At 50.0% G+C, this 27,942-nt stretch overlaps 1 protein-coding gene across 39 annotated transcripts in view; it reads right to left on the reverse strand.

Annotated features, from left to right (window-relative positions):
• Positions 1 to 27,942, reverse strand: part of UBAP2L (ubiquitin associated protein 2 like) — a 658,575-nt gene that overhangs the window by 46,601 nt on the left and 584,032 nt on the right. For 25 of the 39 annotated variants that reach the window (XR_014972277.1, XR_014972273.1, XR_014972279.1 and 22 more), the window contains one exon: positions 23,133 to 23,324. Coding sequence is in view for 24 of the 39 variants with exons in the window: in XM_085638896.1 (XP_085495022.1) it covers positions 23,133 to 23,324 (192 nt within the window). In the remaining 15 variants the exon portion in view is untranslated. Of the gene's footprint in view, positions 1 to 22,814; positions 22,866 to 23,132; positions 23,325 to 27,942 lie in introns of all 39 variants that reach the window. The other 14 variants (XR_014972270.1, XM_085638880.1, XM_085638884.1 and 11 more) reach the window with 1 other exon arrangement.

A 27,942-nucleotide genomic window follows, 5' to 3' on the forward strand; every position in this document is an offset into this window, starting at 1 on the left:
ACTGCGTGAGACATAGCCGAGTCCTGAGGTATCTCTCTTGCGGGACTTTGAGGTACAGCATGTCCCTCTTCCAGCGGACTAATTTCTCTTGCAGGCACTGGAGATTGATTCACAATTTCCGGTGACTCGGACCTTGAACTCGAGCCCTCTGATCCTGAAGGCGAGATAGATGTAAGACGTGGTGATTCAGTTGTATATACCAGTCTATGAGGGGATTTGCGCCTTGAAACTGGCCGGATCGTAAGGCGAACATGCGACACCTCCTGAGTACCCTCTGCAGAGGACCGCCTCGACGGCGATAGGTCTATCACCGGAGACCTGGGACTTGACTCCTCGTGGATCAATGGAGATTTTTCTTGCCTCGACGTCGAGAACCTAGTCGTCGACGGAGGACTTGGTCTGAACGGAGGTCTAGACCCCGACGGGGAATCTCGCCTCGACGTTATGGACTTCTCCAAAGCCTTGGAGACCTGCAAGGACGGAGGCACCTGCCTCGACGTCGACTCAGACGAAGGCTCCTGCCTCGACGTCTGTCTTGACGGAGGCGCCTGCCTCGACGTCGAATGCTCCGGCGACGAATGCCTCGACGTCGCCATTCTCTTCGCCGACGATCGATCTTTCCTCGACGGCGAACTTGGTCTTGACGATGATCTTGGTCTCGACGTCGACGTAGACTTCGGAGTCGAACGCCTACGAACCTCTTGCGACGTCGACTGTCTCACAGTTCTCGGTCGATCTTCCCTTGACGTCGAAAGATGCCTTTTAGACGTCGACCTGTGACGCCGATCCTTCGACGCCGATCTCTTAGACGTCGAAGTCGTCGACGACGAACGCATCCGCTTCGCCGCTGTATCTAAAGTCGACGACGATTTTCTTTTTGCAGCATGACTACCCCATGACTCCTCACCTCTCAGCGACGATCCCGCCGCTGGAGTCTTCGACGCTGAGCCCGACGCCGATGGGGAGCAAACAGGGACCAGCTGCCTCGACGTCGACCGTTCTGACAAGCCGTAGAGTCTAATCCTCTCTCTCTCCTTTAAAGTCCTTTTAGAAAGGTCTTTACAATGATGACATGTTGCTGGAGAGTGAGAATCCGGCAGGCAGACAATACACACGTCATCTGTGTCTGAAGAGGCCTTCTTTTTTCCACAAGATGGACATGGAATAAATAAAGAAGGCATATTTCTGACAAAAATAGCAGAAAACCAGTCAGAAAAATACAGGATACTGACTTCTTCCCAGATATTAATAAGAGGAAGTCCAAAAAATTACTATAATGCAAATAATTCTTGACTAAAAAGTCAAAAAGAAGAGCTGAATTCCAGGGTCCTGACTGAAGGAGCCGGAAAGAACAACTGACCTAACTGTCACCCCTGAGGCATGATGGGATATGGAAGCCAGGGCTGCCTTAAAGGCACGGTGCCAGTTTTTACCTATACAGGGCTTTTCAGTCTCTATGGTATTGTATTGCAATTCAGCCTGCAGGCTAGCAATGTGTTGTGGATCTGTGTTTCCCACAGTTTTCTCTTTTTTGCTTTCTCATGAGTGTTTACCTCATTAAAAAAAAAAAAAAAAAAAAAAAAAAAAAAAAGGAGATTTAGGTGTTTTATTATACCTATATGTATTATTGGATGTGTATTTATACATTGCCTAGCCTTCTTTTTTAGGGGCTGCATTTGCTTGGGAAAAAATAATATATGTTTATACATATACAGAGCTGTATATATATGTATGTTTTTTACATATATGATTTTATTATTTCCGGGGTCCCCGCACATGGGCGGGAATATTCAGTGCTTATGACTATTGATGAGGATCCCCTGGAAGAGAACTGGAAAAACTAGAACAGTACCTCTGCGCACTGGTCGGTGGCGTCAATCTACTCCAAGTCTACATCGTCTGAGTCTGAAATGATGTAACTGTTCCCACATAAGTACCTCAAGCATGCTGACAGTTTTTCACGACTCTGTGCCAAAAACACTGAGCTAGGCAAAAATCCAATGTTTGATGGTAAGCAGCTTCTAAAGGGAACTTTTGGGTGACGAGCCCAGCGCTCTGCACTGAATCTGCACGGTTCCATAAATGACATGCAGGGCCATTATATAAGCACCACTCCTACACAGCTAACGTCAGCTGCTTTTGAGACTGTCTTTGTTCCCAGATGCAAAGCCATAAAAGCAAACTGGTAGACAAGTGTTCAGAGTCCTCGACTTGGAATCTTATTACTAAATAGAGTCCAATCACAGAACAGGGAGAATTGGTGAGGAATCTAGGGTTACAGGAGTATTTACCAGAAAAGGTGTTACCGAAGGTAAGTAACTTGTTCTTCTGCTAGAGATTTCTAATCACAGACCCTCACTTTAGACTAGATACCCAAGAAACCTCCCCGGAAGGGGTCTGCAAGCTGGCTTAAACCAAAATGTTCTTGAGGAGAGAGCAGACTAAAAGCCCACCTTGTGACTGACTGTCCAAGCAGTAGTGCTTTGTGAACGTGTGGAGTGATGCCGACGTGGCAGATATCCAGGACAGGTACCACATGCGCTAACGCAGTAGTAGCATCACTGACCCTGGTGGAATGGGCCTGCAAACCCTCAGAGGGCTGCTTCTTCGCCAATGTGTAGCAAATCTATCTTAATTTAGAGTACAATCCATTGAGAGATGTGTAGGAAAGTGGGTTTCTGTTGCAGTAACTCCCCCCTACTTTTTGCCCGACTACTGATGCACTTTTTCTTGGTGTGCCCTGGGTCCCTGCCAATCAGGTTCACAGGGCCTGTGTTCTTTCCCCAAAACTAACCCAGTTGGCATCTTTGGCCACAGATCAGCCCCTGGTAAATGGTACCAGAGGTACCCAGGGCACTGAGACCAAGGAAGAGCTCTAAGGGCAGCAGCACTTATTGTGCCACCTTTAGAGGTCCTGTACCTTTACACACACTGCCTTTGCAGGCTGCGTGTTTTGGTGCAGAACAAAGTTAAGAGTCGACATGGCACACATCCCTGTGTGCCATGTCTACAACCCAGTGCCCTGGCATAGATCAGTTACCCCTCTAGCTGGGTGCCCTATGTCAGTGGTGAGGGTATAGGTACATGAGCCCTGTACCCCTACAGTGCCCAAGTCCATTCCTGGGCACTAAGCGCAGTGCTGCCATTAAGAGTATATGGTGCTGGGAGCTTGTCATTACGAACTCCACACCACCATAATGGCTACACTGAAGACTGGGAAGCTTGGTATCAAACTTCTCAGCACATTAAACTCACACTGATGCCAGTGTGGGATTTAATGTGAAATGCACAGAGGGCATCTTAGAGATGCCCCCTGAAACTCTACTAACTTTTGGTGACCTGACTGAGTGGCTGCCACCAACAGAAATGTTTCTGGAACCCCGAGTCAAGAGCTGCTGCTCTCGGGGGCCTGAAACAATGCACATCCTGGGACGAGGTGCCAAGCCTCCTTCCACAGGATGGGCAGGGTTCACGAAGGAGAGGCTTAAAAGGCATGCCGCCTTTATGAGCCTCTCCAGACCAATTGCTGCTTTCAGCAACTGGTCCCCACTGGTTCTACCCCCCACTTTGGGCGGGAGAGCCGTCAGGAAAAACTAGTGAGGGAAAGAGGTGTGCCCACCTCTGCCAACTCCACCCCTCAGGTGGGGGAGGCGAGGTGAACAACTGAGTCCCCGCCATCATCAGGATGGGGGGGGGGGGGGGGGGGGGCACAACCAACTAGGGACAGGCTCCTGTACCCCCTCGCACTGAAGTGTGGCACGATAGGGGGTGTACCCACCCCAGGGAAGGGACCCATTGGTCCCTGCCCTTCCCTACCTGTAACACCCCTAAATCTAGTATTTAGGGGGCACCCTGAACCTTGCTTCCTCAGATCCAGCCTGACAAGAAGAAAAGAAGGTCCGAACAGCCATGCAACCAGCCAACAAGAGGACGACGCCCACTGACTTGGCCCCAGCCCTACCGGACTGTCTCCCCTCGAACCTGCTCCTGTGAAATCTGTGTGTCCTGCAGCTAGCAACCTCGAAAATCCCGGAGGACCGACCTGCCTTCACTTCCAAGACTGCTTCTCCAGTGAACACCGGATTTGTTCAAACTGCAGCTTCTGGCTCCGGCTGGATACCACAAATTCAGCCCACTCTTGTGATAAAGTGCCATCTTTCTTGCATGGTATGCCCCCACTTTTGCTGAATTGCTGAATGTACTTTGACTGAGTGTGCCCTGGACTCCTGTCAATCAGGTGCCCAGGGCCTATGTTCCTTCCCTAAAACCCCAAATTGGCAAACCCTGGCCACATGTCAGCCCCTGGTAAATGGTACCCTAGGTACCCAGGGCCTTGTGACCAGGGAAGGCCTCTAAGGGCTGCAGCACTCATTGTGCCACCCTTAGAGGCCCTGTACCCCAACACAACCACACTGCCCTCGCAGGCTGAGTGTCCGGGTACAAGGCAAAACAAAGTCAATATGGCACACATCCCTTGGTGCCATGCCCACAACCTACACTTCCCTGGCCTACATCAGCCACCCCTTTAGCTGGGTGCCCTATGCCAGTGGTGTGGGCACAGGAGCATGAGCCCTGTGCCCCTACATTACCCAGGTCCATTCCTGGGCACCAAGTGCAGTGCTGCCATTTAAGAGTATATGGTGCTGAGAGCCCGTCAAACGAACTCCCCAGCACCATAATGGAAACACTGAAGACTGAAGTTTGGTATCAAACTTCTCAGCACATTAAACCAGCACTGATGCCAGTGTGGGATTTAATGTAAAAAGCACTACAGAGGGAATCTTAGAGATGCCCCCTGAAACCTAATCTACAATCCACATCTGGTCTGGGAGGCTGCCTAGGCTGCCACACAGCAGACATGTTGCTGGACCCCTGGGTAGGAGAGCCTCGCTCTCCTGGGCCTGCAACAATGCACATCCTGGGCGAGGTGCTAGGTCTCCTCCCCCAGGATGGGCAGAGGGAAGCTTCAAAGGCATGCCACCTCTGAGCTTCTCCAGGCCACTTGCTGTACCCAGCAAACTGGCCTCCGCCAGATCTGACCCCTACTCTGGCGGGAAGACTGGCCGGAAACCCCAAATAAGGACAGGGGATGTGCCAGCCTGCCAACCCCACCCCTCAGGTGGGGGAGGCGAGGTGAAGCACATCTCCGGGCATTAGCCATCTTGAAGATGGGAGGCCCTAACCAATCAGGACTAGGCTACTGCCCCCCTCCCACAGGAGAATGGCAGGATAGGGGGGGGGATGTACCCACCCAGGGCAGAGACCCATTGGTCCCTGCCCTTTACCTACCTGTAACTCCCCTAAATCTGGTATTTAGAGGCAGCCTGAACCTTCCTTCTCCAGATTCCGAAAAGGCAAAGAAGAGCAAGAAAAAAGAAGACCCGCCGTGCAGCTGCCAAGAAGAGGAAGACACCAACTGATTTGGCCCCAGCCCTACCGGCCTGCCGACCCTCGAACCCGGTCCTGTTAAATCCCGGCACTTCTTGTGGCCAGCAACCTCACAAACCCCGGAGGACCTTGTAACTATGCGCATCTGGGACTCCCATGAGCAGTGGCTCTACTCAAAACAAGTTTCTAACCCCTGGCATCAGCCCGGAACCGCGAATCCTGCACACTCTGCACCTGCCAAGCCTGGCCTGTGCCGGAGTGGACAAAGACCCCGAGGACGCCCCCCCCGGCGACTGTGACCCCGAATCCGGCACCCAAGGACTCACCTAGACGCTCCCGACGACGCCTGCAGCCTCAGAACCAGGGACCCCCCTCCCAACCGCAATCAACAGAGGGTAAGATTTCCCGACACCAAAGGGCACCCCTGTACCCGGCACCCCGCAGCCCCCTGTGCCAGACTCCTGGGTACCTACCTATCCTCCAACTACCCAACTTACCTCTCGAAGTGGTGGTGGCACCTGAAGCATCTTCGTCCCCGAGCTTGCAGCCTTTGTTCAACCTGGAGATTTCCCATTGAAATCCATTGAGCGCCCGAAGGCTCAAAAGCAGCCTGCACCCAACCGCCCAAGTGCCATGGCAGTGTAACTTCTCCTACCTACTTCCCCATTTGTCCTGAGCAAGTGACCAGGAGCCCAGCTCCCACAGCAGTGTGGTCTGCTAGTCAGCAGCCACCAACCTAGGCCTCCCCCCCCTCCCTGCCTCCCATAGGATAACATTGGGCCTAACTCACTCTGCACGCGGCCGTCCCAGTGCCGCTGAGGGTTTAACAACTGTACCAACCTGACCCTGGGAGACCCCTGAGTCTGTGCCCAGAACCTTAACTCTGCCAGTCGAGTACTTACCCAAAAGCTGATAACCCAATTTTCTTCCATAGGGTAACATTGACTGGTTTCTTCTGAAATTTCTTCTGAGTGTGGAGTTTCTAAAACTTAAAATATTCACCTAAAATCACCCGAGTAACGAAAACGGAAATACTCACCTGCTATTAGGAGAGATCCCAGGGCTGGATCTTGGTGCCCAGCACTGACCCTGAAAAATACTCACAACCGTACTTACCAGTAACCCAATTTTCTTCCGTAGGAAACCATTGACTGTTTTTCTGTGAAATTTCTTTTAAGTGTCGATTTTTGTAAATTACAAATATTCTTTAAAAATCGTACCAACTGTGAAAACGTAATTTCTTACCTGTTTTAGATAGAGGTCCCAGTACCGAGCCTAGGAGCCCAGCCCTGGATTACAAAAGTAACGAGAACACACTTTACCTGTAACTTGAATTTTCTCCCATAGGGAATCATTGACGGTTTTCTATGAAATTTCTTCTAAGAGTCAACTTTTAAAATAGCAAAATATTGCCTAGAAATCATAACAGTAACAAACGAATTTACTCGCTTGTTCCCAAGACCTGTCCCAGGACTGAATCTAGGATCCAGTCCTGGAATTAGAAAAGTGATCCTGAAAGTAATCTATTGCAAATAACTTAAAAACTCACATTGAGCTCAATGTATTATTGTGTTTGAAATTGTGTTGCCGATTGCAACAACCTGTAAGTATTGTCTACAAAAGTCAATTGCATATTGCAAAATTATTTATATAAAGCATCTCATTCTGAGAAAGTATATTTTAATTCCTATTGTTGGTTCTAAAATATAACCGACATTTTTTATATAAACCATTGGCCTAGAGTTCAGTTATTGAGTGTATGAAATCATTTTGCTGACAGTGTGTACAACAAATGCTTTACACTGTCCTCTGATACTGCCTTACTGCTCGACCAAGCTACCACTTTAGAGAGTAAGGTTATATCTAACTTTAGCCTCTGCCAAACCTCTTGGGACTGTGAACTCTGTACACACTGTACCTATTTGGCAACAGTATATACAGAGCCACTTTCTCACAACTCTGCAACCGCTGAACTCGGCCCGAGCAGAAAAACACAGCAAGGTGGTCTCCCTGCGATCCTGACCCAAGATCCGGCCCCCCCTGACCTGCATCAAGCAGACGCCTGCTGCCGAAATCAAAAAGGCCCCACTTACCGCGACCCGGAGCTGGTAAGATGATCCGACCCCAAAAGGCACCCCTGCACCAGACGCCCCATGGCCTTTTTTTGCTCAAACCGACAGTGCCTAACCAACCCTCAACTTCCCAACTTACCTCTCCAAGTAGAGGTCGCACCCAGAAGTCCTTCGTCTCCCTGCCTGCAGTGTTTTTGCAAACTGGAGGTTCTCAATAGAAAACAGGGCGCCCAATGTCAAAACAGCACTTATGCACCCGGCCTCAACAGTGCTGCTGAGGGTGCACCTCTTGTGCTACTTTGTTTCCCCATTTGCCCTGACGTTAACCCTAGGAGCTTTGCTCCCACAACCCAGTGGTCTGCTTGCCAGCAGCCACCAACAAGAGGCCCCCTATCCCCCATTGGATAACATTGGACCTCAACACACTGCACCCGGCCGCCCTAGTGCCGCTGAGGGGGCAACAGTGCATCACTGACCCTGGAGAACCCCCGAGTATAACCCCAGAACCTTAACTCCCACCGTTGATTACTTACCTGTGAACCGTTAGGAATATGCTACTTACCAGTATGCATCTGTTCTTGGCATGTAGAGCTGCAGAGCAACACACTTAGGATAAGATCGCCATCTGGTGTTGGGCTCGGATGCTGGCAGGTTGTTTTTGTCTTCGGAAGAAGTCTTTTGGTCACGAGATAGGTGACTCCTCCCTTGGACTACAGTGCGCATGGGCATCCACTCCATCCTCAGATTGTTTTTCGCCATGATGGGAAATGATGGTGTGTGTAAGAATAAGAAAGGATTCCATGTGTAATGTCTAATTAAGACAATGCTGGAACAGATACAGGTCCCGGGGAGGTGGGTGGGCGCGTGTGGCTCTGCAGCTCTACATGCAAAGAACAGATGCATACTGGTAAGTAGCATATTCCGTTCGAGGCATATGAGCTGCAGATCACACACTTAGGATAGACTATACAGCAGTGTCTCCCCTAGCGGTGGTCACCTGTATCGGTTGCAGCAGTTTGGAATAAAGTTTTAAGGACAGCCTGGCCCACAGAAGCTTGTTGTTTGGCTTGCACATCAACACAGTAATGTTTAGTGAAGGTGTGTGTTGTAGACCATGTGGCTGCTTTACAAATATCTAAGGGAATGTTTCCTAAGAATGCCATGGAAGCCCCTATTTTGCGTGTGGAGTGCGCTCTAGGGAGAACTGTAAGAGTGCGTTTAGCTTTTTGTTAACATATTTGGATACATTTAACTATCCACCTGGCTATCCCTGATTTGGAAATGGGGTTGCCTTTATGTGGTGGAGAGAAAGCAACAATCAATTGTTTGGTTTTGCGGAAAGATTTGGTCCTGTCAATGTAATACAGCAGGGCTCTTTTAACATCTAAGGTACGAAGAGCTCTTTCAGCTACCGAGTCCGGATTTGGGAAGAACACTGGTAGCTCGACTGATTGGTTAAGATGGAATGGAGAAATTACTTTTGGCAGGAATTTTGGATTTGTTCTAAGAACCACTTTGTTATGATGTAGTTGTAGGAATGGTTCTTGTATGGTTAAAGCCTGGATTTCACTTACCCTTCGAAGGGATGTGATAGCAATAAGGAAAGCCACTTTCCATGTAAGGAATTGTAGTTCGCATTTATGCAGAGGTTCAAATGGGGGACCCATGAGCCTAGTGAGAATAATATTTAGATTCCACACTGGAGAGGGTGGTAATCTAGGAGGAATAATCCTTTTAAGACCTTCCATGAAGGATTTGATCGCAGGCACTTTAAATAGTGACAAGTGTTGTGGATTTTGTAAGTAGGCTGCTAATGCTGCTCGGTGGAGACGTATGGATGAGTACGCTAAATTACATCGTTGCAAGTGTAGTAAGTAGCAAATTATGTTCTGGATGGATGCAGCCAGTGGGCGTATATCATTGTTAGTGCAGTAAATGGCAAATCTTTTCCATTTTGCAGCGCAGCAGGCTCTAGTAGTAGGCCGTCTGGCCTCCTTAATGATATTCATGCAGTCTGGTGGTAGGTTGAGGTAACCGAACTCTAGGACTTCAGGAGCCAGATCGCTAGGTTCAGTTGATGTGGATCGGGGTGTCTGATTTCTCCATGGTTCTGGGTTAATAAGGACGGAGAGAGGCGCAGTCTTTAGTGTGGAACTACAGAGATTTGTTGGGTTTGTCGACTCAACAAATCGGCAATCTGATTGTGAACTCCTGGAAGGTGTTCTGCTAGCAGGTAGATGTTCTGGGGAATTGCCCATCTCCAAATGTTCTGTGCGAGCTGGGACAGTTGGAGAGAATGTGTGCCTCCTTGTTTCTGTATGTAATACATGGCTGTCATGTTGTCCGTCCGGATGAGGACAGTTCTGTTCTTTAGATGTAATTGGAATGACTTCAATGCTAGGAACACTGCCAGTAGTTCCAGGTAATTGATATGGAGCACTTTTTGTTAAGTGGTCCATTTGCCCTGAGTGGCGAGTCCTAGGAGATGGGCTCCCCACCCTGTGAGAGATGAGTCTTGTCAGCACTATCTGTGGAAGAGGCTCGCTTCCTTGCTTTGGAAACCACCAAAGAATCCAGAGGGAGCTGTCCTTTAATATAAGAAGGAACTTCTGGGGCAGGTCTATATTTTTTCTCAATTCGAGGGTTAAGTATCCTGGCCCGTACGGGGTCCTTAAAAACTTCTGTGGCGTGTTTTATGACACCTTTAATCATAGGTAAAATTTGAACCGATTTTTAAGACTGCTCAAAAGTGTCTAAAAGGAAGTCTTCCTCGGGTGCATCTGAGTGCATGGTGACGCCATGGTAAAGTGCTGCTCTGTGTACTAGTTGTCCAAACCCCAGGTGGTCATCTGGAGGTGAGGGTTTGGAAGGGTATGTAGTAGGATCAGGTACATCAGGCAGAGGGTAAGCCCAATCGTCCAATGGTACAATATCCGGATTTGTGAAAGGATCATTAGGATCATTAAGACCATCCGGATCCCCCCCCTCCCCCTAGGTCATCATCATCCTCCTGTGGAGGTGGTGTATGTGAAGGAGATGGTGGAGGTAATGGTGGTGGAGGCAGGGGGGGTGGGGTAAGAGGTCGGAGGAATGGGTGAAGTGGCTGAGTCCTTCTTTGCAGGAGCAGGAGAAGGTGTTGTGTCTAGCTTCCTTTTCTTACATGGCACAGCAGTGACATGCCCAGTTTTTGGATTAATATAGATCTTTTTTGCGTTGGATCTGGGTGGAAAAGTTCTTGGTCTTCAGGAACAGACTTTGGCGCCGATTTATTCGGTTCCGATCTATGTTTTGGGTGATCGGTAGAGTCTTTAAGAGGTGTATTATAGACCTTAGCCGGTTGTTTCGGTGCCGATGAAGGTTTCGGTGCCAAAATGGAGTCTTTAAGCTAGCGAGCTTTCGGTGCTGGCTTGTCTACGGGCCTCGATGGTTTCGGTGCCGAAGGTGCTGGGGGTACAATAATATGTTTGCCCGGGCCCGAGCCACCTGAAGGCTTGTATTTCTTCGGAGCCGAGCCCGAAGGCGGGGCTTCAGAAGGTTGTTTTCGGTCGCGACTGGGGCCAGCTGGCGAAGTCTTGACCAATGCCTTTTTTGGAGGGGTTGGGGTAGGGGCATCGGTACTCACGCGTTGCCCCGGAGTAATGGGGTCATCGGAGTCATCTGCTTCTGATATGATGTGAAGTTCCTCGGAATCTTCTTCCGGGACATCGGGGCCTACATCAAAGATGTCCTCTGGTTCGGAGCTGGTCTGTGTGCCATGATATGGCGTCGAGCTCTCCGATCCCGAATGGTCTTCTTGGATCGGAATGCAGCGCAGGCTGGACAGCTGGACTCGTCATGTTCCGGCGACAGGCACAGATTGCAGACCTTGTGATGGTCACTGTGCGGGAATTTTGCTCCACATTGGGGGCATTTTTTTAAACTGCGTCCTTTCCATGAGCCGCAGGCCTCATGGCGCGGATAGGTTTAATCGCCCGCGTCGACGTCCGGAACCGGCCCGATGAATTCGATGTCGAGTAAAGGTGTATCGAAGAAAATTAAAGGATTTTCGCTTCGAAAAGCTTAGTTTAGAAGTTTTATACCGGAGTGGAAAAGTTTCATCCGAACCCAATGGCGGAAAAAAACAATCTGAGGATGGAGTGGATGCCCATGCGCACTGTAGTCCAAGGGAGGAGGCACCTATCTCGTGACCAAAAGACTTCTTCCGAAGACAATAACAACCTGCAAGCATCTGAGCCCAACACCAGATGGCGATCTTATCCTAAGTGTGTGATCTGCAGCTCATATGCCTCGAACACTTGTTTTTCCTCCGTAGGATAACATTGACAATTTTTCTCCAAAAAGTTTTTAAGTGTGGCGTTTTGAAACCTAAAAATATTCTTTAAAAATCGCACAAATAACCAAAACGTGTTTACTCACCTGTTTGCAGGAAATGTCCTAGAGCTGAAACTAGGTATCCAGCACAGAGTTAAAAAAGTAACGTGAAAATTAACTTGCCTGCAATTTACTGAAAAAGCCTATTCATTCCAATGTACTGTATTTGCTAAGTGTTGCATACTACTGCTCCCCAGTAAATCAAAGCACAATTTCTATTGCATTTGCACACTGTCCTATATCCAGTAACTTATTACTGAAAAGTATTTAATGCTTACCTGTACCAGGCCGGCTTGGTTCTAAAAAATAAACAGTATATTTTTATACAACAATTGGCCTAGAGTTCATTTCTTGAGTGTGTGAATTCATTTGCTGACTTGTGTGTACATCAAATGCTTAACACTGTCGTCGGATACTGCCTTACTGCTCGACCAAGCTACCACTATTAGAAAGTAAGGTTCTATCTAACTTTAGCCTCTGCCTACCTCTGGGGACACTTTGACTCTATACACACTATATCTTATTTTGGTGTAGTATATACAGAGCCAGTTTCTTACACTCCTGTAAAGCTGTCACCTTGAATCTTTGTGTCTTTATAAACTTGTTTATGAATCTGAGGTCTAGAATAGGGCGTAGAGATCAGTCTACCTTTGGTATTAAAAATCTGTTGAGTCAATTCATTTCTTGATCTCATCTCTGGGCATCTTTTCTATTGCCCTTTTTTCCAGCAACTCCTCTACCTCTGAGTGGACGTGATGTTTACTTGTTTGAATGGACCTCTCCCTTTGGTCCCCTTGCTGGTGGCATCTTGACCAGTTCTATGCAATATCCAAATTGACTGATTTGATCTTCCTTCACTCCTGAAAGAAGTATTATTCTGCCTCCCGCTAGTGTTATATGTGAGAGGTTCTCTCTGTTAGCCAAGTCACTTATTTGAGGGGGGTTGTACATCTCCTGTGAGACTGTCCCCACCCAGTGTTCGTTCCTGAAAGGACTGGAGTCCTTCCGGCAGCTATAGCCAGTGTTGTGAGGGTTCTGTTAATTAGCTGCTACTCTGAAAGCCCTAATGTGATGCGGTACTAGGGAAACTACCTATTCCTGTAGGTCTGCGAGATGTAGTACCTCTCCACATGTTTCCCCTAAATTGCAAAGCACAAATGGATTTTGCGGTCTGATTTTCTTTCTGGAGCTGCTTCAGTGTTTCGACCACTGTGCCCCCACACAGCTGTTCATCGTTAAAAGGTGCATTTATAATGTTAGCCTGCACCTCTGGTTTGAATCCTAATATTCATAGCCAAGAGTTGCATCCTAATGTTCCATCATTTGGCGACTTGTGGTATCTGCTGCATCTAATGATGATTTGCGGCATGTGTTCACAATATTGTTGCCTTCAGCTAGGCTTGTTGCTCTTTTTCTATTGATCGGGTAGGTGCCTCATGAGTTCTGCCCTTTCCTCCCAAAGTTGGCACGGTTAAGGAGGGAGCTGGAGTTTACAAACCGCCATTGATTGGCTGCACTCTTCAAATGTTCTGCCCATCAGATCCATCTTCTTACTCTCCTTGTATGGGGGGTAGCCCCGACGTTTATGAAATATTGCCTCTCTTCCTCGCCATGGAAGTAATGAGTCTGCAGGCACTGTTGCCTTCATGTATGGAGGGTCTTTTGATGACTGTTTGTACTTCAGTCCTCAGTGTCACAGTTCGGCATGAAGGCGGCTCTTTAAAAGCTTCCCTCCCCTCATCCAGAACACTAAGTAGCACCGGGGGTAACCAATTCCTTGTCTGTGATGTCATTAAAGTTTCTAGGAGAAAGCTTGACTTCTCTTCAAGCTGATCTGGCTGTACACCGCATCGTCATGCGGAGTCAAGGACCTCGACGGATATCAATCCCTTCTTCAGGGGCATCTGTTTCAAGCTCATGCCATTGTGTCTCAGCATATTCAGAGTCCTCTGACCTCTAAAACACTGCCAAGGCTTCTTGCTCCTCCTCCCCATAGGAGGATTCCTCCTCTTCCTGAGGCTCTGGTGTCATGGGAGGGTCTATTTCCTTAACGGACAAGTTACTACTTGTGTAACAATACATCTGTAAGACATTAGTTAGTGATAGATTTCTTACCTTAGAATATTCCCCAGGTGTCAGTCTGGATCCGGAAAGATTTCTGCTTAGCAGTACCCCTGCGCGCCAGAAGGTGGCGACGTGCGGCTTCGCACCCGTCACTGGCGTCGTGCGCGCAGGGATGACGTCACGGAGGCTACTTAGGCACCCCAATGCGCGCGGACGTCAGTTCTGTACACAACTTTCCACGCCGAAACGCAGAGCCATGCGAGAAACCGACCTTTGGTGCATAAAACTAGGGCCCTAAAAGGGGATGACCTTAACCCTAGTAATCAGTTCGCAGAACGGGAAGGATGGGTGGGGCGGTAAGGAATCTATCACTAACTAATGCCTCTTACAGGTATATCTTTACACAAGTAGTAACTTGTGCATCTGAAATAGACACATTAGAGATAGATTCATTACCGTAGAATAGATACCCCAGCAATACCAACCCCGGTGGTGGGGCTGCGAACAAGATTACACCAGAAAGTCACGGAGCACAGAACGGCCAAAGAAGCAGTCTCTCTGGACCTGACTGTCAAGGCAGTAGTGCATGGTAAACGTGTGCAGCGAGGCCCACGTAGCTGCCTGACAAAAATCCTGCAAGGGGACACCGCGCCCCCAAGGCAGTAGTGGCTGCAGTTGCCCCGGTCGAATGGGCACACAGTCACACAGGAGGCTCCTTCTTGGTGAAGGAGTAACAGGCTTTGATGCACAGAACGACCCACCGGGAGATGGTCTGTTTGTGCACCGCCATACCTCTTTTGGCGCCCACGTAGCAAACAAAGAGCTGATCATCCACCCGGAACTGCTGTGTACGCTGCAGATAGAATGCGAGCACACGTTTTGGATCCAGACGGTGGAGCTGCTCCTCTTCCATTGAAGGATGCAGAGGCGGAAAAAAGGTGGGCAAAGTGATGGTCTGCCCAATGTGAAAGGGCGTGACAACCTTTGACAAGAAAGAAAGACGTGTCCTCAGAACCACCTTGGCCGGATGAACAGAAAGGAAAGGAGGTTTGGAAGAAAGAGCCTGGAGCTCACTCACTCTCCTGGCAGAGGTGATAGCTAACAGGAAAGCCGTCTTGAGAGTAAGATGATGTAAGGGACAGTTATAAAGGGGCTCAAAGGGAGCGCACATCAGAAAAGTCAAGAAAAGATTCAAGTCCCACTGAGGCATTATGAAGGACACAGGTGGGAACGTATGCGTAATGCCCTTAAGAAAACGGTTAACAACCGGGGACTGAGAAGGCTGATCTGGAAGCCGTAGAAAGGCGGAGATGGCCGAAAGATAACCTTTGATGGTGCCCAGAGCAAAGCCCTGCTGGGCCAAAGAGAGAAGGAACAGAAGAACCTCAGAAAGAGGGGCAGAAAGGGGATCCACAGTCTTAGCTGTGCACCAAGCCACAAATCTGTTCCACCTACAGGCGTACACTGTTTTAGTGGAGGGACGCCTGGCTGCCAGGATGACATCACAGACTTCGGGATGAAGATCGAAAGGTGTCAATTGTTGCCGCTCAATATCCAAGCATGGAGGTGGAGGCTGGACAGGTTCGGGTGGAGGACCGTCCCCTGCTGCGACAGAAGATCCTCCTGAAGTGGCAGACGGATCGGGGGATCGATGCTCATACTGAGTAGCTCGGGATACCATACTCATCGAGCCCAGCCCAGAGCCACAAGAATAACTTGGGCCCTTTCGCGCCTGACCTTCTCCAGCACTCTGGGCAAAAGTGGTATAGGCGGAAAGGCGTACAACAGACCGCAGCTCTACTCGAGACGAAAAGCGTCTCAGAGCGAGTGCCGCTTTGGAAATTCCAACGCGCAGAACTGATGACATTGCGTGTTCTCTTCGGTGGCGAAAAGATCTAACCAAGGCTCTCCCCATCGCAGAAAGAGACCTTGCGCCACACCAAGTTCAGACGCCACTCATGATCCACCATGCACCGGGGGCGGAGTTCGTCCACCCTGGAGCTCGAGGTAATGCCTTGATGTCCCAGCCATGTCCAGATGCGCTGAGCCTCCTGACATAGGGTCCACAACCCCACCCCGCCCTGTTTCTTGCAATACCACATGGCAGTGGTGTTGTCCGTGAACACCTGCACTACACTTCCCCGGACAGAGGGAAGGAATGCCTTCAGTGCAACCCAGAACGCCCAGAGCTCCAGAAGGTTGATATGGAGCCGGGACTCCGCCGGAGACCAGAGGCCTCTGATCTCCGCCTCTCCCATGTGGCCTCCCCAACCCAGGAGGGATGCATAAGTCACTACCGTGTGCTCCGGTTGGGGAAGGGAGAGGGATCTGCCACTGACCCAATCGCTATCCGTGAGCCACCACTGCAACTGTCGTGCAGCGCCCTCCAAGATCTGGATGAGATCGGACAGGTTCCCCATATGCTGTGCCCACTGTAACTTCAGGTCCCACTGCAGAGACCGCATCTGCCATCTGGCATGCGGCACCAGCAGGATGCAGGAGGCCATCAGGCCCAGAAGCCGGAGGGTCATCCTGACAAACCCGGGATAGAGGCTGAAAAAGCGGAACCATAGCCTGAATATCCCGGACTCGATGTTTGGGAGGATAAACCTGAAACAGCGTCAAATCCAGAACCGCTCCGATGAAAGGGAGCTTCTAAGAGGGACTCCGGTGCGACTTCGGCACATTGATAGAGAACGCCAGCAGATGCAGGAGTTCGGCCCTAGTCTGGAGGTGGGAGACAACTGCCTGGGGCGAACCCGCCTTCAACAGCCAGCCATCTAGGTAGGGGGAAGACTGACATCCCTGACCTACGCAGATGAGCTGCGACCACGGCAATCGCTTTTCGTGAACACCCGAGGGGCGCTGGTAAGGCCAAAGGGGAGCGCGGCAATCTGACAATGCTCCTGGCCTACCATGAACCGCAGGTAACGCCGGTGGGCTGGCAGGACGGGAATGTGAAAATAAGCGTCCTGCAAGTCCAACGCTACCATCCAGGGTCCAGGGCAGACAGGACCTGAGCCAGAGTCAGCATCTTGAACTTCTCCTTCCAGAGGAAGCGATTGACGTCCTGGAGGTCCAAGATGGGGCACAGGGCCACAGGGACCTGTCCTTCTTGGGAACCAGAAAGTAGTGGGAATAGCAACCACTTCCTGATTGGAAACATACTCGATGGCCCCCTTGGCCAGGAGGGCCGTTACTTCCTGACTGAGAAGAGCCAAATGATCCCCAGACATGCGGTGGTTCCGAGGTAGCATGGCTGGTGGGGAGGACAGAAAGGGGAGCGAGTAACCTTGGCAGATTATCTGCAGCACCCACTTGTCCGAAGTGATACCTCGCCAGTGGTGGAGGTGGTGACAGACCCTGCCTCCGACCGGCGTGGGATGCCCCTTGAGCTCGGATTAGGAAGGCTTGAGGTGGAAGCAGCGGGTGCGGAGGTGGACTGCCCCGCCCGCTGGTCCCAAGACCAACCCCTGCGGAAGCCACGTCCGCAGCCACGCTGAGGCAGGTTCTGCACAGGTTTTGCGGAGGAGCGCGCCTGGGCGCCTTTACCCTGGCCACGACAGGAACAAAACCCAGGCATGGCAGGGCTCTTAGTAGAAAGACCCAAAGACTCAGCCGTGGCCCGTGAGTCCTTAAAGCACTCCAGGGCACTGTCCGCCTTGTCGCCAAAGAGGCGACAGCCATCAAAGGGCATGTCCATGAGCGAGCTCTGGACATCAGGCGAGAACTCGGTAGACCGCAACCAGGCCTGACGCCGCAATGCCACAGTCGTGGAAATCACCCAGCCCAAGGAATCAGCCGTGTCCCGACCACACCTGATGGCAAACTTCGACGCATCCTTGCCCTCCGCAATAGCTTGGGAAAGGACGGCCTGGACCTCTTCAGAACACTGAGGCAGGACCTCTGCTACAGTATCCCACACGGCGTGGGAGTAACGGCCCAACAAGCAGGCGATATTAACAGACCGCAACCCCAAGCTGTCCGAGGAGAACAACCTCTTGCCATACTGGTCCAGCTTCTTAGAGTCCTTATCCAGCGGAGCCGTGGGAAAGGCACTCTGCGAAGTCGAAGCCTGAATGAGCAGGCTCTCAGGCGTTGGGCGAGTGGTCAAGGCGGCAGGGTCACCAGGTGCCGGGCGATGACGTCTAGCGACCTTCTTATCCACCGGTGCCCCCGAGGCCAGCCGCAACCAAGTGCCCAAGAGGACTTCGGTAAGGGCCTCATTGAAAGGGAGGTTGGTCTTCAGGGACACCGTAGGGAGGTCGAGATTGAGAGCCTCCGCAGCTCGACGCAGCACCATAGTGTAGGAAGCGCCCTCCTCCATAGTAGGCAGAGGGGAGGCGAACCCCGGGTCAGAAGACACATCAAGTTCACCCACATCTTGAAGGTCATCCACCCAATCCTGCTCAGAGTTTCACTGCCGCACAAGGGGGTCCTCGGAGCCGTCCCAGTCCTCATCCGGCGTAGAAGGAGTCGGCTGCCGCGGCAGGACCGGAGCCGAAGAGGGGGTCAGCGGTGCGGGGAGCGGCACCAGCCGGGGCCGAACCGGAACCGCATCCCAATGAGGATCCCAGGTCGGAACGAAATGGTCCGAGAACGGGGGCAGGGGCGGGATAAACGGCACCCAGTGCGACGCCTGCGGCGAAGCCAGGGGCAGCGCCGGGGTCGGAGCCAACGGTGCTCCACCTTGTGGCAACGGAGCTGCGGGCGCTGGATCCAGTTGCTCCGGGGCCAGAGCCAGCGGTGCTGCACCTTGTGGCGCCGGAGCCACGGGCGCTGGAACCAGTGGCTCCGGGGCCAGAGGTGGAGCCGCCGGGTCAACAGGATCTGGACACGGGACCGCGGGGCCTGTAGGCGCGCCGGCGGGAGCCCGAGGCCTAGACAGGCGGTCCATGGCAGCAAGAAACTCTTGCATCTGTTCGGGAGTCGCCGACGGACCCGGGAATAGCAGGTAGGCCGCGGGACTTCCAGGATCCCCTCATCCGCCTCCGGGGAGCGACGGGAGGACGTCAGAGAGCGAACACGCTTCTTCGACTTCTTATGGCATCGCTTACCGGAATTGAAGGTGAAGACTTAAGAGTCCGAGGAGCGATGGCTCCGGTTCCGCGAGCGTCCCCTAGACCCGGAGCGGCGGTGAGAGGAGTGCCGGACCTCCAGCAACTTCCAGCGCCGCTCCCGCAAGGCCTTCGGGGCCATGGCACGGCAGTCCCGACAATCCCAGGAGTCATGGTCGGTCTCCAGGAAGTAGAGGCAGACATCATGGGGGTCCGCCACAGACATATTACGGCAGCACAACCCACAAGACTTAAAGCCGGGCATCCCTATGTGCACCAGGAGACAAGAGAAGGAGACAAAAGTCTCAAAAAAGTGGTCAAAAATTGATTAGGGTACGTGCTCAATCCGGATCTGCGTTTTCTGCACGGAAAAAGAAAGAACTGGCATCAGCACACATGGGTGGTGCCTAAGTAGCCTCCGTGACGTCATCCCGGCGCGAAGCCGCACAGCGCCACCTACTGGCATGCAGGGGGTAATGCTAAGTAGAAAACTTTCCGGATCCAGACTGACGCCTGGGGAATATTCTAAGGTAAGGAATCTATCACTAATGTGTCTCTTTCAGATATACCTTTCAATCTGCTCTTTCGAAAGTAAATCTTTTTGCGGAAATTAGAATTTCTTAAGGGAGGCGTCAACATTCTACTTTTGAATTAAAGCTGCCATTTCCACCTTGAGACACCACTTCTTCCTCTCTATTTCCGCCAAGTGTTTTTCGGGATCAAGTGTGTATTTTCTTTTCAACTTTGAGGATCCTTTCGACGATGTGCCCATCTTAGAGCTCTTCGGCTCCTCCTGAAATCTTTTTCTGACACCTGAAATGTCTCGACATCTAACATCTTTCGATGTAGTTGTCATTTTGGGCAACATGCCCCCTGCGGTGTCCCTGTCAAGGAATCTGAGGGAACCTTGTCTCTAGGACTGCCTACGATTTGCGTTGAAGCTCACTTTTGTACTTTGATTTCCAAGACCGACAACAAATGTCTTTTTCCGGTGTTACCCGTGTTCTCTTGCCTTAGTCTTGAGCAGTTCTCCTTTGACCTCACAGATTCTCAGGTCAGCTTTCGCAGATTCTCCCTCTGCACATTCTGCAATGTTTTTGTCATCGCTCGACAGACCCAGGTTTAAGGATTGTGTTGGCCTCCATCCCTGCATGGCGTAGTGCCCCTGTCTCTGCTTCTCTTGCATTTAACGTCAGACTTGTAACCCGCAAATGCTTTGCAGTAGACGCTCCGATGGTAGAGTGTTAGGCAGAGGTTACACACCTGATGTTTGGTCTTTCTGCACAAATTTGTGATGGTATTTCAGGCAGAATTGACTTTACACACACGATCAAGCACACAAGAGGGTTTAATTTCTCTTATAGTCTTTCATTTTTACTATATCATAGGAACCCAGCTAATAAAATTCCAATAGCTATTTTTAATTCACACCCACTCCTTGCCATTTCTACACTCAGCACGTATACCCCACCACTACCTTTTAAACTTCACATCGGCACCAAGAAAAGACCTCCGGCAAAGAGTACCCACGCGGGACCCGCTGGGCATTGCAGCGCCAGCCCGAGGAGCTGCCCGATGAGGAAGCATGACAACCCCAGGGGAGTGAGGGCCCTTGCTCCCAACTGGAGCTACTCTACATTTACCATCCTTTCCCCTTGTGGGCCCCTGGTACTCCCTCCCCCGCCTCAGGACCTGCATACTCTTGCTTTCGCTACTGTTACAAGGGGCCCGTATGCTTGACCTGCCAAGCCCCAGTCCCTCCTTCTGTGATGAGAATTGAAAAGCAGTCATCTCCATCACACGGAACAAAGAGTCTTACCCGGTACCTCTATTCGAAGAACTTCTGAATTTCGAAAAACCTTTTCCAAACTTCAGCCCTTTTCCCCCTGACTTTTAGATCCCTCAGCAAAGCATCCAGACCAAACAGCAGCAAATCGAACTTGAATAGGAGGGTGTACGTCATCAGAGGCAGAACAGGACACCAAATAGTGGGCCATAGACGCCCAAAAAAAACAAAAAAGGTAACATCTATGTTTTGGAGAACTCCGGACCCAACCACTAGATGAGGGAATAATGCACAGAATTATGAATCCAGAAAAGAGCCACGCTGCAAAAATGTCCTGTCAGGAAATGATCTATAAATGCTCAACGCCCTAAAGGATGTAGAGTGAATCAGCTTTAAGATGCCCAAGATGGAAAGGATTGTGGAAAAACCCTTAAAGGTACAGCTCTGTCCAGGATGCTGTCAGCTAGAGCCGGAAAAAGGAACCGCTACATACAGGGTATGATTGGACACGGGAGACAAGTAGGACATTAAAGGCGCAGTGTGCCAATTACATTGTTTCTATGCTGCAGGATAAACAGGCTACATTGCTATGTATTACTCCTTATCTTACTTTAAAAAGTAAAATGAGTTTTTGAAGGATGTATTGAGGAGTAATTTAATTAAGATTGGCAATATAGCCCGTTTTTAAGGCTGCAAAAATGTAACGTCTGTCACATGCGTTTCCTTGCCTTTCCAAAGTATGGCAAAGTAGCTGTGACTTTGAAAGAACTGCTAAGGGATCCTCGCACATGGGCGGAACAATTCAGTGCATAGAATTTCAATGGAGATCCCTGAGGGAGAACTGAAAGTGATCATGGCCTACCTGAAACCACTGGTAACGTCGGTAGAACTGCAAGAAGGGGACGTACAAATAAGCATTCTGCAAATCCAACACCACCATCCAGTCTACTGGATCCACGGAAGAAGGAACTTGGTCAGTGAAAGCATCTTGAACTTTTCCTTCCAGACGAAAAGGATCAGAGGGTGAAGACTGAGGACTGGACAAATGCCTCCGTCTGCAACTTTAAGATGTCTGTGAGTTCTTTAGGCAATGTACAGCTTTGAGTTTCTGGGTCGCTTTCGGGTTCAGGGGCACACTCCTCAAAGGACTAGGAGTTTTGTATCCATGTGTTTGTGACAGTCCCTATAAGGTTTAAGCTGTGTCATTTTAGGAGATTACAATTCTCTTGGCCCACTAGAAAAAAAAACTGATACCATACCCGCATCTAAAGGAGCAGAAAGAAATGTACTGACGTTAGCACGCATAGGTGGCGCTTTTATGCAGCTCCATTCACGTCGATTGAGGCAGTCAGTGTGAAGCCGCACTGCGCCACCTACTGGCACACAGGAGTACTACTTTAGTGTTTTTCCCAGAATCTGTCCAACACCAGAAGAATATTCACAAAGTGAGGAATGTGTGTTTAGAAGTATAGATTCGAAAACATGTGATCAATATTACCTGCATATTTAAAATCATTTTCCTTTGGCCAGAAATGCTGGAAAAAAATAATTGCAACAAAGAATGGAACCTTAAGCGTTCCAGGGGTAAAGTGAAATAAGTACTACTTGGAGAATAAGATGCTCAATGGCAACCTAGTAATGACCAGACTAAAGTGGTTTAGCTAGCAGGGGAAATACCTGGAAAATATAGCTCACAACATTTGAGACATTTTGCATTTATTTTTTTGTATAGGTTGATGAAAACAGGAGACAATCGCCATGTCTGTGGGAAATAACACCAGACAATCTCCATGTGGGTGGGTGGCGGGAGGGTTAGTGCGGTGTAGTGGTGGGCCCCTTGAGGCTTGCAGCAAATCCAAGTGCATATGTATGTGCCCTCAGCGTGTCCGTGTATATACCCGTGCACAATAAAGCAGATACACTGTAAGGGCAAGAGTATTAGACTATTAAGGAACCTCCCGGTGGACACTGGCAGCAGGGAAACTGATCTGTGCAGTGCAGGCCATGTGCAACCAGAGTGGAGAAGTGGTGCCGGGAAGTGACGTGGTGAGTAAAACGGTTTGGAAAGCTTATTACCTGGTCTTCTTGCTGCAGGTGGCAACACAGAATCATCTGCAAATATGGCAGCTGATGCAAAGTGGCAGGATATGCAAAATAAAGGTACAAACTTTGACAACAGAATTCCATAGTTATAACTGTAAACTACTACTGAGATTGGGGCCAAATGGTTAGCAACTGCACGTTAACCCAGGCATGTGCTCTCCAATTTACCAGCCATGTATGTATGTGATCTCAGATGATTAGGAATGAGCTGATGGGGGTGACACGTCTAGCAGGAAATCAGACAGGTTGAAAGGTAAGCTCTGGCAAAAGGGGGGGGAGCCGGTATCTTACCTGCCCGTCCTGTTGTAGGTGATGGTGCAGGATCTGAGAGTGCGGCTGCTGATGTGGGGTCAGGATGTGCATGAAGGGAGCAGGGGGGTATCCGGCTGCAGCATTGATGGGTCCTGCGCTGCCCAGAGCTGAAGGCAAATTAAAGGAGGCGGCCGGAGTTCCAGTGTGAAATCCCTGCTTCTCGAATGATTGCTGTGAAGGAAAAATGTGGCAAGGGAGGAAGAAAATGGAGAGGGCAAAAGAAAAAAAACGATATTTTTGTTAAACTTCTTAACTCCTACATACCACTCAGCTAGTAACATTTTCTCTACCCTCCTGATACAAATCATATACATCTAAAATGTAACTTCCCTGTAAGCATCTGTCTTTAGTGTGTGGTGCTGTAGATTTACACACCCCGACACTTAGTGGAAGCTCTGATGTTTGTAAGTTGCTTTTTTCCTAAGAAAAGCCTTCAAGCTTTAACGTCATGGTATGCACTGTGACGACACCTCAAGTAGGCAATATGCATGGGCACAGACTCGGTGTTAGATTGTGGTAGGTAACATTTTCAATTCAAATGCTCTGTATGGACTGTAAAGGAGCACATCCCTACAAGGGGTGATGACTGTATGGATGATGTAGAAGTCTATAACAAAGTTCTTAGGACTGGCCAACCATGATTCCTGGTACCTCAAGGATTGGGACACAAGGGAGGGCCAAGGGAGCCAACGGAGAATACTTTGCTGACAACAGGGGCTCTGTGGTGCCAGGGATAAAACTGCGGGACGCATATAAAGCAGTGGCGAGGGAGTACCTGATTTCTATGATCTCGGGGATAAGGGAGGCGTTGAACAAACTGAGGGACATGAGCACTGCTTTTGGAACGCAGATGACTACCTTCCAAGCAGACTATAGCACAGACGCATCTTGCGATCCAGCGGGAGGAGTACAGGTAGATTAAGGGGGTCGCAAGAGACAGCTTAGGCCCATGCAACAGACTATACAAGGTTGGTAATAAGGCTGGAAACTCCTGGCGTGGCTGGCACATCGCAAGGAGGGTCAGCGGTGGGTGTGGGAGGTGGTTACGGCAACCGGGCTCACCGTGGACATGCCTCGCAAACAGCGAATCGGTTTGCGGAACACTTAGAGGCCCTCTACTCTCCCTGGCATCAATGCCCGCTGGAGGGACCGTTGAGTTTTGTAGGTGATCTCCCCGTCTTGATCCTCCCAATATAGGATAGGGTTGCATTGAATAGGCCACTCGTGGCAGCAGGACTCGCAAATGCTATACAGCATCTTGGAGTGGGGAGGGGTCAGGTAACCATTTCTATATATGTATCAGGGGCAATTGGCTGCTGGGGTCCTACCCCGACATTCGTACGGCCCACATTGCCCTAATACACAAGGCAGAGAAGAAACCTGAAGACTGTGCCTCATATAGGCCAATTTCCCTTTTAAATAGAGGTAGAACTGCAGAGGTGAGTCCTTGCATCCCATTCGTACGATGGGTGAGACAAATTGATCCACAGGAACCAATCTGGGTTTACGCTGCCTTGTGCTACTGGACATAACCCGAGATGCTCAGCAGAGCAACCTCTATTGGGGAGCCAGGGGTGATCTTGTCCTTTGATGTCGAAAAGGTATTCGATTAGCTCGAATGGCCATACCTCAAGGAAGTGCTGGAAAAAATGCGGTTCGTGAAGATATTTCTGGCCTAGGTTCACCTCTTCTAAACAGCACAGTTGACTAGGGTGCATGTCAATGAGACTGTCAAGGTAATTCCAGCAGGGGATAGGCACCGGGCAAGGTTGCCCGCACTCCCCCGTTTGCATTGGCCATCGAGCCACCTAATGGGTCAAAAGGGACGCAATGTTGCAGGGCCTGTGTTAGGAAACTGATTGGGAGGATGTAATCTCCCGCTACGCTGACAACCTGTTGCAGTCCGTACCCAAGGGACTCACCTCCACGTTGGCAACTGTAATGGGCAGAGACTGGTTTTCTCGACCTAGGGTTCTATATCACTAAAGACCCTGGTGACTTGTGTTTGGAATCTGGAGGATTTGCTTGGCCATTACAGAGAAGATGTGGTCAGATGGAGGAAGCTGCCATGTTCCCTGATGGGCAGAGGGGCACTCTACAAAATTATTTACCTAAATTTCTCTTTGTAGTAGAGAATACACCATGCGTTGTACTTGAAGGACTTTTTCCCCCCCGGACAGTGCAAGCGATTACTAGGACATTGCTATGGGATGCGGACTGCCCTAAGATCGCACTGGACACCCTCATATGAAGGCCTTTTGACGAAGGCATTGCTTTGCCCAATCCAAAGCTCTACTACTGGGCAGCACAGCTACTGGTTGTTAATGAAAGGGTGTCTGCTGAGTAGCATGATCGGGCCTATATGGCGGACAGAGGGATGCTACCTCAACAGAGCTACATATGGGTGCTGAATGACCCACATGGAGAGCATTGTGGGGATGGCATCAAAGGCAGTGCTGGACCAAACATGGAAAGCGGGGACCAGGGCGATTGGATGAGAGGGGAAAATTACCATGGAAATGCCACTGTGGAATGTGGAGGCTCTGGCTGCTCTACAGTTGCTGGGAGATTCCGTTAGTGGGATCTAATTGGAATCTCTACGGTTGCAGACTATGAGGGTAATCAGAGTGGTCGTCTCAGAGTACTTACAAGAGCACTATGAGATGGCAGAGTCCCAGAGATTTCAATACCTGCGGATTAGGCATCCACTTACGAGGAGCACTAGGCACACAGAGATTCTAGAGGAAGGGACCCATCTAGAGAATAGGCTGCTAGCAGCCTTGTTTCACCGTCATGCGGAGTCCATCTGCACCAGATGTCAGGAACTGTATAAAGCTGTTGGACAAGTTAAAAGCCAGATGGGAGCTGAACTTGGCCATTCTGGAGGATGCTGAGCAGGCTGAGGCATGCAGCTACCAAAGAAAAGTGGTGATCAGGACTGGTTTTTGCCTCATCCAGCTTAAGATCTTACACAGGGCACACTACATGCGGGCAAGAATTTATGCCATGGACACACACTCTACCGACCGATGCCTGAGGGGATGCGGACACAGAGGGACCCGTGTGTATACCTTATGGGATTGCCAGAGGCTGGGGGTGTACTAGTGGACTATTCAGGGGCATATGAAAAGGGTAGTGGGAGCTCTGCTAGATTTATTGGCATGACTGGTTTGCCTGCATACTTTTTGGGGTGTGGGGAGGGGGGGGGGATTGGGGGGGGGGGGGAACAGATGCTCTAGCAGAACTTCCTTTTGTTTTGTAACATTGCACTGACGGAGAAGTAAGATTGTTTAGGCTTGGGGCACGGAGGGCTCGACCAGATTGGTGCAAAATATGGACTAGTGCAGGCTAGCAGAGCAGTCAGTGTATCTTTCACAGGGATGTCTGGGGAAGTTTGCTAAAGTATGGGGACCGTGGTTGGAATTGAGAGAGCAAGGGGTCTGACGAAAAGGATGTTCAGAGATCAGGTGGCTGTACACTTGGACAGAGGGGGAATATGCATAGGGTGGCGGGGACTGGATTGCAGGCTGCAGTCTTTAGAGGATTGGCTGCTCTGAGAAGTCTGCTGATAGGCCTATAATGATGGCTGCAGAGTCTAAGATTGATAGGGTGCCAGCTTTAAGTGGAGTTGTGGGATCTGCAGGGTTTTAGGACTTGATAGCCACTTTGTTCGCTCTGAGGGCTCTTTGGTGCAGATCATGGTCCTAAACAGACAAAAGGCCCTAGAGGTTGAGTTGGTTTTAGTGGAAAGCTGGAGATGGTGATCTACATGTGAGGGCTCTTATGATCCTTTGTGTGTGTTTGTGTGTTAGCACCGACCATACTATCAACCCTAGCGGAGGTCTTAATTCGAGGGCCAATGATTTTGGAGGTCGATGGGGCCTCTTCTTCCTCCTGGTCAGAGCTGCTGTAGAGTACTACTTCTGAGATAGGCAATTGTTGGTGGGGGAGAATGCCCAAAGGGATGGCATCATCACTGTAGGAAAGTGCTCCCTTCTGACATGGTCACCCCCCATTTTTTGCTTCCTAAATGTTATTTTGAATGAAAGTGCACCGAGTTCCTGCTAATCAGGTCCACAGTACCACAGCTCTTCCCCAAAACAGTACAATTGTTCCCCCAATTGACAAAACCTTTAGCACCCTCTGTAAGTTGTAAGTCCCTAGTAAATTGTATCCTGGTAATCTAGGGCCCGAGGTACTAAAGAGAACACCTAACAGTTGCAGCACCAATTGTGCCACCCCAGAGGACCACTCACCACCCACATACAAGACTGCCAATGCAGGCTGTTGGTCTTGGTACAAACAAAAGTGAAAATACGACATGTCACATCTCTGTGTGCCATGTGCCCAACACTGCATCTAATATTTTTAAATCATCCCTAGAGCAGGCCATGCAACATTAAGGCAGGGTGCTGAGTATTACATGTGAGGGCATACCTGCATGAGCAGATATGCCCCTGTGCTAGTCAGTTCTATTCCTGCCAGTACAAGTGGCCATGGAAGCCATCTTAAGACATATGCTGCACAATGGTGAAAACGAGGTTCCAAGCTACAGGATGGCTTCACTGAAAATACGGATGTTTGGTGCGAAGCATCTCATATTATTGAACCTACAATTAACCAGTGTTGGATTTACCAATACATGCACCCAGAGAGAAAATCAGCAGTCCCCCTGAAAACCTACTAGCCTCTGGTGTGCTTGCAGACTGGATTCTGCCAGCCTGCCGCACAAGATGCTGTTCTGACCTCCTACAGTGAGTGTTTTGCTTCCAGTAGACCCAGAACAAAA

Source organism: Triturus cristatus, chromosome 12 (assembly GCF_964204655.1).
Source record: "Triturus cristatus chromosome 12, aTriCri1.1, whole genome shotgun sequence".
NCBI lineage: Eukaryota > Metazoa > Chordata > Amphibia > Caudata > Salamandridae > Triturus > Triturus cristatus.